Source organism: Ceratosolen solmsi, unplaced genomic scaffold (genome assembly GCF_000503995.2).
Source record: "Ceratosolen solmsi marchali unplaced genomic scaffold, CerSol_1.0 scaffold75, whole genome shotgun sequence".
In the NCBI taxonomy this organism is placed as follows: Eukaryota; Metazoa; Arthropoda; class Insecta; order Hymenoptera; family Agaonidae; genus Ceratosolen; species Ceratosolen solmsi.
This window is the reverse complement of record NW_011948457.1, coordinates 295,118-308,946: the sequence shown is the minus strand read 5'-3', so window position 1 is coordinate 308,946 and position 13,829 is coordinate 295,118. Positions and strand designations below refer to the sequence as shown.

The 13,829-nt window shown below is 26.0% G+C and overlaps 1 protein-coding gene across 1 annotated transcript; it reads right to left on the bottom strand.

Annotated features, from left to right (window-relative positions):
* Positions 1 to 2,538: 2,538 nt before the first annotated feature.
* On the bottom strand, positions 2,539 to 11,730 carry ND-19 (NADH dehydrogenase [ubiquinone] 1 alpha subcomplex subunit 8). Its single transcript, XM_011505381.1, has 3 exons — positions 11,576 to 11,730; positions 9,529 to 9,704; positions 2,539 to 2,789 (listed from the first exon to the last, which is right to left on the bottom strand). Exons 1-3 carry the CDS (start codon positions 11,702 to 11,704, stop codon positions 2,570 to 2,572), a joined length of 525 nt encoding a protein of 174 aa, XP_011503683.1. The 5' UTR covers positions 11,705 to 11,730; the 3' UTR covers positions 2,539 to 2,569.
* Positions 11,731 to 13,829: the final 2,099 nt, after the last annotated feature.

Sequence of the window (13,829 nt, the reverse complement as noted above, 5' to 3'; positions counted from 1 at the left end):
TTGTGGAAAAGTGCAACATGTTTCATAATATGAACAAATTTTTTACATTTATAGATATTGTATAGTTAATTAGAATATATAATTTATGTAAAATAATCAAAATAATTTTATATTATTTCAATTGATTACGAAAATATTGAAAATTTAAAGATGATTCTACCTATTGAAAAATTTATGATATTAAAAATAGAATTTTTATTTATTTAGTTATTTTCACGGGTAATTATTTTGAATTTATTATTACTTAATAGTTCTTTATGTATACATTGATCAAATTTTATTTATTTATTATAAATTTAAAATTTAGTATAAATGTTTTTGATTATAGAGTATTATTCGTACCGATTAGCCATTCAAGAATTTCGCCTAATATTATTTTATTCCATGTCAGAAATATTTATGTATATATAATAGACTTGAATGGCAATAACAATTCACAAAATAATGATTTTGATCTATCATGAGATAAGAATCAAATACAATAATGAAAACTACTTTAAATTTGGTTAAGGTGCTCTATTTAATAATTTTAATATGATAAAGCAAGGTTGTAAGATTATGACGTCTTAACGAGTCAGCAAGAGGATTAAAAAGTAATTAACATAGCAAGCCCTTATCTCTATAAAACGTAGTGTAACAAATAAAAATGGACAAGTATAAATTCATTAAATATCGAACTAAGAAAAATTATCCTGATCTATTTTGAAAAAAGTTTCACTTATCTGGCTACGTTGGAAAGTACAGGACTCCGTAGTAATGATCGAAAATAATATATCTCAGAATTCTGATGTATAATCAATTATTGCATAATTTTTTATTCTCACAGTACAAAATTATAAATAAATTCAAACAAAAATGCAGAAAAAATGTTTTCCCATGTCCATAAATTACACAAAACCAAAATGTAATATAAAATCATAAAATATAAATCGGAATGATCATAAAAAGTGATATGATAATTTATTGCTAGGATAACTATATTAACAATGAAAAATTTGTATATTTTCTACTAAAATCTGCAATCAATAAAAACGATAATTAGATTTCGTAGGTTGTTATGATGAGTCCTGTGTTAAAGGATAATTATAAAGTCGATTTATATTAATTTTTAGAAAACTACGAATTGGTAATTGCTTATTTATTATAAATTATAATATTGAATTGATTAATTATATTATTTCTGACTAATTCATCATATTAGACTGTGCAAAGGTGTTTATTTGCTTTATCAATAGACCCATTCGTTTTTCATATGATAGAATTATCATTTGGAATGTAAACCTCTAAAAAATAATTTTATATATATTAACTCATGTTACGGATTGAAACAGTTGAAAGCGGAATACAAAAGTGGGAGAGGCATGAGCTCCCGGACAGTTTGTTTATAAACACAAGCCATCGAATTCCAGAAATGTTTCTACGCTGAAAACTCGAATATACGATTATAATTCCGAAAAATAATGCCAATGAACCTTCCAAGGCTATGCCCTAATGACGTCACGACAAATATCGGCATAGCAACAGACACCAGATTGCTACCGGCGTTGCAAACTACCGCGAGAATATTTAAGGGCTGCGCTGCACGTGAAGCGCTCAGTCTCAGTCTAGTAACAGTTACGCAGTCATCATTACGGGCTCACTATTCAATCTTCAAGCTTCTCTCTACAGTCATCATTCACTGTAGCGATACACGTACGTAATACTCAAACAGTAAACAATCTAACATCCAATCCAATGGTGACGCCACACTTTTAGAATCCGTTAACTAAATTTAAACTAATAAAGCGCTAACGCTAACATACTCGAGAGTGAAATTATCGAAATCATACTACTACATATATTAACGGATCACACCGACGACTAAGGCAGCAGCAACCCAGTCTCCTTTAGAAAGCTTCGGTACGACAGCTGCAGCTCTTACGCACCGGCACTAAAGCAGCAGCGACCCGGTCTCACTTAGCGGCGGCTTTCACGCATACTACTATAGCAGCACTTCTCGGCAGAGAAAGAGTCACTCCTCACCCTACGGAGAGTACGCACACTCATATAATTCTTAAATTCATTACATTCATATAATTTTTAAAAAGTATCAATCACGTCGTTTGATGATAAATATTATACAATTTAAGCTATTATAATTACAACTTAGAATCCTTTATACAGTTCTTAAAAATACTTATATATATTCATAATTTTATATGTAATGAAAATATTAGCAATTTTGATCAATGTAAAGAATTAAAACTTAAATAAAATTCTAATTAAATACACTGCATTTGTTATTGTACAAAATGTTTTTGCTGAAGAATTTTCAAATTGAACCAATAAGTTAATAATTCTATTTATAACAAGAATTATAGTATTAATTTTCATAAATAAAAAATAATTATAAAATTAAATAAATTTTAAAACAATATTTATAATTAATTGTTATCATTATATTTTTATTACAGGATTATTTGCAAATACGTTTTAAATAACACAATAGTAAATAAAATTATTGTTTAATTTGCAAATCTAAATATTTTATTTCTGAAAATGTTTATATAGACTATATTTTCATTAATATTTATTGACTCCATAATCTTCGAGAATTATATTTTGGTGGTAATAATGGTTCATCGCGTGATACAGGAGCAGCATAAACAGGAAACTCTATAATGTTATATTTTGGTTTTGGTCTTGATGAGTCATGAACTTTAACTTGAGCGTAGTAACCAAACATTGGTCGCTCGATATTGAGATTATTTAAAACACATTTGTCAAATACGCTTTGTGTTTTACGACAGCTAAAATAAACAAAAAATTAATAATATTATTAAAGTCACATAATTTGTTCGAAATTTACATTGAATCTGTATTGAAATATAATAATAGGAAATGGTAATAAAAATGTAATAATTCCTTATAAAAAATTATATTATCCAACTTTTTATGGCAAATTTTTCGTTATCTATGTTGCTTAAATTTTAACTTAAACAATATATTGTTTAAAATATTATTATAAACAAATTATTGTTTAAATCAAAAAACGCTACAAGAATTTTTTTCAAAGTATATATTTGTGTATAAAAACTAGAATTTACGTAGATTTCTTCGTGTACTATTAAAAAATCCATTTTCAATTAAGATAATATGCTCGGAAAAAATAATAATTATCATTTTTATATTACAAGTACATACAAAATTTTATTATTTTACAAAAATTCTGAAACAACTGACAATTGAAACTGTTCAATAAATCAAATATTTTGTGTAAATTTTATATAATTTATGTATTATATAAGTCCTCGCCTCCATATTTAAGCATTTTTCCCCTATAAAAAATGTTTAAATTTTATAAATTAAAACTTTTTACGAATATTTTTTATAAAAAAATCTAATGCAAAGTTGCATTATTGTAGTTATTTAATTAACTATTAGTTCGATATTCAGAGAATCTCTCGAATGTTATCATTTCTAGAAAAACCCCAACAGCTCTCATTTCCGGGAAAATCCAACGGTCATTGGACATCCGGAACAGCAGTTACATAAAAAAAGGAAAAAACCAAGTGCACACTCGTTTCCATTGTTTCTCGTACCACAATCGCATCCATTGTTTTTATCACCACAATCGCCTTCATTGTTATCAACTAACAAAGCTGCCGCGTGGATATTTAAGATTAGCGCACCACTAGATGGGCTAGTCAACCACTCAGGATCTACTCGCATAATATCACGTCTTCAGTATCGAACTGCAAACTTAATGGCCAACGCACAAAGCATTTGCAGGTAAACTCTCCACACTCAGGAGATACTCGTGTATTTCATACAAATTTAGTATCTAACTGCAAGCAGCGTGTCCAAGTGGACAAGGCATTTGCGGATATCAAACTTTTTTTCATATTTCCACTCTACAAGACATCCAGGATGAGACTACAATCAGGCGACCACCGCGTGGCAACAACCAAGGAACAGCAAATCTCAAAGATTCTTATCGTCCACGTAGAATCATTATAGTGTAGTTGTAAAAACAAACGCGATAACAAGCACGAAAAACAGATGTGTTGACCACTGAATTGAAGCGCTACCCCTTCCACGTATCCACACTTCGAACACAGAGAACGAAAGGCAGACACCGACTAATTATGAAGTTCGAATTTTCAATAACTAAAGTGTTTAAGTAAAAGACAAGCAAGGCATTAAAAATAATTTATTCACAAACAAGTAAAATAAAATAAAAATCGTACGAGTAAAATAAAATTTGAGAGGATAAAGACACAAAATAAGAGCACATTTGATAAATATATATAATAATTTTGAAACATTTACATTGTTTAAAATGCCATTCATCTGATGGTCGAAGGACCAAGATGATTGAATTAGAAGACTATGGCTACCAGTTGCTTGGTGGGAGAAAAAAGTACCGACAAGTGGAAGGGATAGCGCATTAATTCAATATTAAACACATTTTCTTTTCGTGTTGTTTATTGCCTTTTATTTTACACATTACACAATAATGATTCTAAGAAGGTGATGAGATGGTTACCACGTGGCATTAGCATACACTACATACAGAGATCGGAGGTCGTAAATCTCTAGTACTTCTTTATGTAGTGCCACGTGATTGTAACTTGTTCAGGTCTCCTCACTGGAGGCCTTGTTGGGATTGTGCTAGACCCACTCTTATAAGGACGGCCTTCTTGGCCGTGTGCTAGACGCACTCTTATAAGAACGACCTTGTTGGCCTTATATCGCTTCTATATTAGATGTTTGTGGTACTCACAGAGATGCGTTACCTTGTCTGATCTTGTGATGAATGCCTTAATATTGCGCTTCTTGTAATCGTGTACATTCTTGTAATGCAGTCAGCACCCTTGACCGCTTGTTAATTGTTGCGCACTAGAGAATTGAACTACTTATATTATAAATACTTATAATGGCTTCACTTACTTAGCTGACAACAATGCATAGGCATTGCTATGCGGAAAGTTTTGTATGGCGTCAGAGATTAAAGCTCTAGAACTTTCAAGAACTCCAGGAAAACAAAGCTTTAGAAGGTTGGAGAATTCAAACCGACGTTGCTATGCGGAGACCAGATAAACATTATAGGACGTTCGAAAGTAAAGCTTTAGAATGTTCAAGAATTCTCAGAAGCAAATGTTTACAAAAATTCGAGAGCTAAAAGGCTTATACTTCTCCGAAAGTCAATGTTTTGGAAAATGATCCAATACCGAACAAGCTTTATTACATTTTTTTATATAATATAGTATTGTAAAATTGTATTGTATTCTACAAGAGTAACAATATCATTACATTTTATATAATTTTAAGCTCTTTATAATTAGTAGTTTTGACAATTATTGTTTAATAAACTAAATATTAAATAATTTTATTTTCAATTCTTTATTATCTAACTATATTAGCAGATAATCTCTTATTTCCAATGGAATATCGCATTGTGTACTTTCATACACATAAAACAGTGTGTATGGTAAAAATTGAAGCAAACGCAAACATTTTTGTGGTTTAATTTAAAATGAAATTTATTTGGAAAATTATTAAATCATGATTAAATTCAACCTTGTAAATAATAATAAATTATTATTTATATATCAATCGTATATTTTCACCTTTGTTTTATTTTGCAAATAAAATTAATTCTTTTTATGCTTCTATCTATAGACATTATTTATATTTACTGAAAACGAGAAAAGATATTCCACTCTACATTTTTGTTGCAGAACTGAACGATGAATAAATTGATTAGTGTAATTAACTGTATTATTAATTACAAGTAGTTAAGTCTAATATTAATGATTCTAAAAAAAACAAATACCGTTTGTCATAATTGACTTATAGAAAAAATTCCATATAAAAAAAAAAACCCCTTAAAAATATTTATGCTATAAAATATTTTACGATATTTATAAAGCATTATTGTAAAATATTACTCTCCAGTGTAAAATGTTTTAAAGATAATGAAACATTTAATTATGTGAAAAATCAATTACATCACATGAATAGATCATAAGAAATTTATTGAATTTAAACATGACGGTATAAATAATGCTGTTTGTTACGAAGTGTAATATGAGTATTTCTCAATTATCATTAAAATTCATGTATACAAAAATATATTTTACATACGAAATTTTAATATAAAAAAGCTATGTCAATTTAATGTAACTTAATTCTAATTAGATGCATTGAATTAGGTTATGGGTTGTCTCATTATATAATCTATCTATAATTACCAATTTTGATATATATTAAATTAAATTCATAATAAAAAGTTAAAATTGAGCAAATATTCTAAAGAAAGAATTGTAATGAATATAGATATGAACATCTATATATATTCATTTAAGGAAAATAGTAAGAAAAACTTAAGTTAATTAAAACATTACTGAATTAAAATATAGATTTTTACATATTAAAATTTTCAAAATTAAATCAACCAAATAAACACGGACAACTATCACACAGACAAAATATAGTTGGTTAACAACCATTGAAATTCAGTTAAATTAAATAACTTATATAATTTCTGTAACGGCAATCGACAAATAAAAAAACCATTTTCAATATTTCTTGTAATTATAAAGCACATATCAAATTGCAACTTCAATCACTCAACAAGTCTGTCCATTTGAAATTTAACTACTGTCAACATCATTATCATACTCATAGGAAAAGAAAGTCTTAAAAATAATAGTGAAGAATAAGTTAAGTGCATATTCATAAGATTTTAAAGTAGATAAGGGTAATAACATTAGATATAACACATTTTTAAAATGTTATTTTTTCTTTATAATACAATTTAATTACGATTTTATTATTCTTATACCATATATTTTATTTAATAGTATAAAATTATCTATACTTATATTTGTTAAATGAATAATTAGTAACTTCCGCATCAAGTGCGTAAGATTATTTATTATGTAAATATGAAACTGAATATGAACCCATAAAAATAAGTTTCGTCATATTTTATAACTGAACTGTCAATTTTTTTTTTAATCTACTTTTTACTAATTTCACGTATTCTGTATTTTTTTGTAATATATATATATATTATTGGAGATTGTAAGAACGGTCCTTGCCAATAAAACATCTGGCAAAACAAGATAATAAACTCAGGAGAACCCAACTCATTAGGCATTTGTACGGATTCGCTCTCCTCCGTAACTACATTCAAAACGGTATATACCAGCGAACCCCCCCTTCCCTCTGTCGACAAGTTGTCGTACTGCTGTCATACTGTCGCCAGATGCGTCGTAAGCAACGAGAGCTCTTCATGCCGTGAAGACCAAGAGAAGACTACGCCTCTACTTAAATATTAAGTCACAAGAGGCGCTGCTCTCGCTCTATAAGTGAGGAACACTCTGATTGGACAGAAAATAAGGGAAGGGATTCAAGTGAAGTTCATGACCAGCAAATTTATTTAAGGGGCACATTTTCAATATTCAAACATTCTCGATACAGTACTTATTCAAATAAGAAGTGAAGTCCCTTTTAACGTAGTTTAAGACAACTGTCGTTACAAGTCCTAAAGGACAGGAGACGTATTCCCTTATCGGAGCCCGAAGACAAGTGCCAGTCGAGGTCCTCATCAAGAAGCGGAAAATCCCTCTACTGAGTTTACTAGTAGTCTTCGTAAGTAGTATCACTACTACAATAATACTACAATCTACTATAATACTACTACAATTAACTCGCGTTTAAGATTCAGAGATTAAGTCATCAACTAGTATCATAAAAAATTGAGGCTCTCACCAGAGAGACAGCGTGGAATATTTCCAAACGCGTCGTCAAGTTCGCCCCAAGTGATGCGAGTCTTGCCGGCCTACCCTCACCTTAGTTCAAAGTCTGACGCTTAATGATCTACACAGCGTACCATTCAACGCCCATAGCAACCGCAACACGTAGCAGTATCCTTCACGAGGTAAAAGCCTTTCAAACTCTTACTTCCAACTGAATAACTATTGCAGTACGCCAATATCAGGACTAAGGTACGCTTTCTACGATCCGAGCATATTTTCAGTAATAACAGTTACATGTGTCGCGCTACATTACAACCATAACCTCAATTACGCACGTGCTCACATAAACAGCGCGAGTGTCGACGAATCAAACTTCGCGCCATTCTGCGCTCATATTCGAACCATCAAGCTGCATTAATGAGTGTACGTTTGCCACAGCAAACGCAATAATACACCACAAGAGTTCAATAATTGATAATAGTAATACTAGTCAACGTCCTGTAATCGGATAAATAACAGAATAAACAGCATATACCCCAGACATATTTATATTGAATTATTATAATATCCCTTCCACTTTGACCTTTTGTCACTATCACACAACATCCGTGGTAACCGAGTTGTCAACGGCATCAATTTGTACCCCTCGAACTGGTCTTGGTAAAGCAACGCGGAACGGCGCATACATTTTGTATAATATATATATTTATATGCATATAGATTTGTATATTTACAGGTTTGTATTTTACATCAGTTTTATTGTATTTCTTATTAATATCTTTAAGACAACTAATATAATTTTATGAATTGAGAATCTTTGATGATATCTATAAAGTATAAATAGACTGTATGTGCTAATAATAACCATATCTCTGTCACTTCTGAGATATAGTACTATTATATTTTTTATTTTTTCTTTTAACTTAATTTTAATTTTTTTATTTAATTTCCATTTTCCAAAAATCTATTTTTAAAAATAGCTCTGATGATTTCATTTTAATAACAAAGTAGTTTAGTTTAGTCTATACTATTTAAAGCGAAATCAACTTAATATTTATGACTAAATAAATACCTTCAAGTTATGGGTAGATATAACACTAATAGAATTTTGTTGAATAAGCGATTTATTGCTTAAGTAATTTTTTTACGTTAAAATCTTTGGTAAATAATTCAAATTATTTCGATAATTTAATTGTTTTATTAGATAACACTTTTAATTTATCGATACGGTATAAATGTAAAAAATCTCGATATTTCTTAAATATAAAATTGTATCTATTAACGATTATCACGCTTCTATTTATTTAAATTTTTAAATAAAATGAAATTAATACAATTTTTAACATTGAAAATCATTTAAAATTCCAATATTAACATTCTATGGAAATGACAACTTAATACATTGAGACTATAGATTTTGTAGAGATACCATAAATTTATTTAACTACATTTTTCAGTTTTTTTTTTAATTTGTGATTATTATATTTTATGATGTGATAATATCTGTTTTATAAAAAATCACACCAAATTTGCTACAACTTTAATAAAATTCAAAAACAAAAATTCTATACTTCACTATTTTATGTGTAACTTTATTTTTTATATTAAAATGTAATGAAAAATTTACTTTTACATTTGAAATATAACTTCAAGAAAAAAAAAGATAAACAATTAAAAGAAAATTATAATAGAGGACTTTTACTTAGTACATCAGTTTTTGATATATAATATTGAAAATATTGAGATCACTATCATTCTTAGTATAAATAGAATAACTTACGGATTAAACCGATAATTAAAACTTGCTTTATCAATGCAATTATAATATTGACTAAATTCATCTTTACAATGTTTTTTAAGTTGTTTAAAGAAATCAAGAGTACAGGCTGTAACTAATTTGCCTTCTTCAATACATTCACGAGGATCAGATTGTTCACATTTGCATAACATAAATTCCTGAAATTTGTAAAAATTATATATGTAAATACTGAACATGTTACTGTAAAATAGACTAATAAATAATATATAATAAAATACTATTAAAATTTAAACAATCCATTTTTATAAATTTAACAAATCCAATATGTATAGTTTAGCATTTTCATACAAAAATATACATATTTTACATATCACTGAAATTTAATTTACGTTGAAGACTCACAAATTAAAATTAAACTATTAGACTCCAGCAACTAAGCACAGATTTAATAAACTTCTTCAAGTTTATGCAGTCTCTTTTTTTTCTTCTTTTATTATGCTCAATTAAATAAATATAACATCAATCATTATTTAAAATATATTACAGAATTTCATTAAAATTGTTATTCCAATAAACAATTTATCTTGAAATATATCATACAGGTAATTCTGACACATACTGATGATGTAGGTGCATACTAATTATTATTTTTGGTAAAAGAATATAATTTCACATTCATATTAATAAACTAATTTTTATATATTATATATATACTACTATATATACTGTAATACTATAAATGTCAGGATTACTCATTATTTTAAGAATTTAACTTATATTAAATATCTAAATAATTCATTTGTCTTCAATTCTAAGAGTATAATTTAGGGTCCTATTCTAAATAACATCTAGATATCTCTAAAAAGCTACTCTTGAAAAATAACTATTTTGTTTACCTTTTATAGATAGTATTATTTGGTATTAGATAAAATAATATTTCAATCTTTAATTAAAGAGAGATTCTAATTAAACACATTAATTAATACCATTTTTAGGTGAAAATTTTATTATTTTTTATATTACATAACTGTATACATATCTTGTTAAATATTTGAAAAGTATTTTTAACAATTATATATTCTATTTCATACAATTTTAATTATTTAATTAAACAAATTTTCATTGAATAATCATCATTATTTAAAATATATTCAAATTCACAATATCAACTAATCAAAATTTTAAACTCAATCATTAATTTTTATAATAATCAAAATAAATTAAAATGAAAATCAAATAAATAAATTTGTCACTAATTTGTTCTGGTATATTCAAAAATATATTTATTATTTCATTATACAGATACATATATTTTTTATTATTTTTCCTTTTCATAAATGTCAAATAATTATATAAGCCTATTTTAATATATTGACTTTCAAATTCATATATCGCTTATAATTTTAATTGAGAAGGATTTTAAATCAATTTTCGCAAGAAATAACTCTTCAAAAAACAATACCACAAGTTTATCAATTTAGAAAGAAACCTATAAAAGTTAAATACAGCAGATTTTTTAGTATATAAGTTATGATTTAATTTAATTCATCATTTAATTATTTAATTTATAGATGTTATCAAACATATTAAAATATGTCATTATTAAAAAAATAATAAGTGCATAAAAATGCATACATATAAATATAATTTGTTTGATTATGTAAATTAATATCATATTAGTTAATATTTAAATACATTAAATTTATTTATATATATTTATATAATTTTTTAATTATTTTAATTATTTTAATTATTTTAATTTTTAATTATACATGCATAACGTAAATTAATTGAAATGAATATAATTATGGAAATTGTTATAATAAAATTTATATTTTTTAAAAATGGTTTATACACTTATAATGCCATCTTATATACAATTTAAAATTTACATAAATTTATAAAATAAATGTATTATTTCATTTCGTTTCATTATATATATTTTTAACCTTAATAAAAACTTTTTATAGATTTTATAAAAGTCAAGATCTATAAAAATAATATAAAACTTAATTGTATATATATTTTGTTTTTTATATATTTATATATCAATTGTATATATACTTACATTATTTTTGAATTCGCAATATTTTCCTAAATGAAATGCAGCAGCTTTTAGTACAGGATAGGTCAAATTTACTTCATTTACATTTAATTCATCAACACTAGGAAGCACAATACTTTCCGTTTGTACCATTTTGTATTTAAAAAGTTATAAAATTATAAATAGAATTATTATAGAATTATAAAAATGTATGCTTTGATCTAAATTCAAAATTTAATCCAATTAATATTAAGGTAGAACAGTAATCTGTCTATTGCTATAATATACACCCCCCTTTTCCAGTGTTTCACAAATCTAAACTATACCAGAGAATCACGACTTAATTTAAATAATAAAATGTACGAGTTTAATTTCGAAAAATATATATTATACATTATAGGTATTTCTCAAAAATAGTTTTCTAAAACTAAACTGTACGACTTATTAATTTGATTATATATCACATTTACTTCTATAAAGGTTTTTATAAATTTCTACAGGTATACAACAATCAAATTTTAAACAATTTGTCATCTCACCGGTGAATGAATGCTTTTGTAAGAATATTTTATGAAGTATTATTTTATTATTAGGCGTGAATAGAACATTATTTATTTTTGCAATAGAAAATTAGTTCAACAAGCGAACATAAAATATTTATTTGACAGGCACCGTATCAATCTTGGAAGTTTGCAGCGTACAAGCAGTTATCGCCATATGCGCTGCGCATAAAACAAATTGTCTTATTGGCACTTGCAAATGTTTGAATTGTAATATTTTGGGAAGTAGTTAACTAAATTATAAAAATAATAATGATGATACGTAGCCTAATAATATATCTACAATGATATATATTTCGAATCTTTTGTACATGTGAGTGATATATAAAATATTTAGTTCATAAGAGAAATACATAAAATAATTGTTTTTCGTTTATCTGATTCTGAAAATAAAAGTGTTTTGCGTCATCTACGTATTATTAATTAATATAATTATTTCAACAATTAATAACAAATATTATTTATATTAATATTTTAATTAATATTTATATTTTGCAAAATCAATTACAAAATTTGTTCATAAAAAAAGAGCAAAACCTAAATATATTGTTTACGTTGGTTTATATATATTAAATAATAATATAAAATAGATAAATAAAAATGTATATTAATCTCAGCATACCGATATTTAAATTTTATGTTAAGAATGATAAACATATGCATGATGATGGTATTATTATAATATTTCACTGGTTTATTACTACATTTTATTTATCAATATTTTATAATTACAATTTAACATTAAAATTCTGAAATTATTTATAATTTTTTATAAATTTTTATTATTAAAAAATTCATAATATATTATTTTAACAACAAATAAAGAATAAATACCAATGAAAAATATTCATTATCATAAGTTTTTAATATATTTAAAATACACTCCCTTACATAAATAAATATATACATATATATAAATTATTCTGTTATATAACAAGTGTTACCAATTTTTTTTATAAATTTGCTCTTAAATTTATGAAAACTTTCTTTTCTGGAATGCAATTGATTAATTATTATTTTTTATCTTTAATATAATATTAGTTAAAATATTATACTCCTTAAATTTAATATTTATTTAAATTTTTGTATGGCCAATTTCTCTGAATACTTTTTCAATTTATACATATACATGATACATTCACATATACATGATTTCAAATAAGAATAAAATTTTTCAAAAAGTCTTAAGAAAACGATTAGTGAATAAGTATCACGTACATAACACTATTTTATAAAAAAAAAATTATATAAAACGATTGGAATTGCTCCAAAAATTTTCAAAATAATATAATAAATCTTTGATATTTATAGATTTAATATAGTAGATGTTATAGAGAACAAATATATTAGTGCTAAATATTTCTAATATTAAACTGGAAATTCAGGGATTCGTATACACATTGATTAATAACTTCTGCTGCAACCCAAAATTATACCTGTAAGTAATAGGCGAAGCTCTTAAAGATATTTTTATTGCTATGCAAATTGTTAATATTATTAAAATAATATTTTACATTTTGATTTTTTGCTTTATTAAATTATTATTTTATATTTTATTATTTATATTGAAGTATTTGTCTGGGATTTGAGGTTCCGGGCACGTATCTCCATTGTGCTTCTGCTGTGAGTTCTTGGATTTGTGTGACTCTATTGCAGATAAATTCCTTCCATTGTGATGGGTGAGCTTTGATCCAGGTCAGGGTTACTCGTGAGTCCGT

Bases quoted from the DNA above. Each gene is read 5' to 3' on its own strand.
- ND-19 (XM_011505381.1), bottom strand. From the start codon at position 11,704: ATGGTACAAACGGAAAGTATTGTGCTTCCTAGTGTTGATGAATTAAAT. The intron at 9,705-11,575 runs GTAAGTATATAT...TACAAATTTCAG, and splicing joins ATTGCGAATTCAAAAATAAT to GAATTTATGTTATGCAAATG. The intron at 2,790-9,528 runs GTAAGTTATTCT...TGTTTATTTTAG, and splicing joins TTTAATTATCGGTTTAATCC to CTGTCGTAAAACACAAAGCG.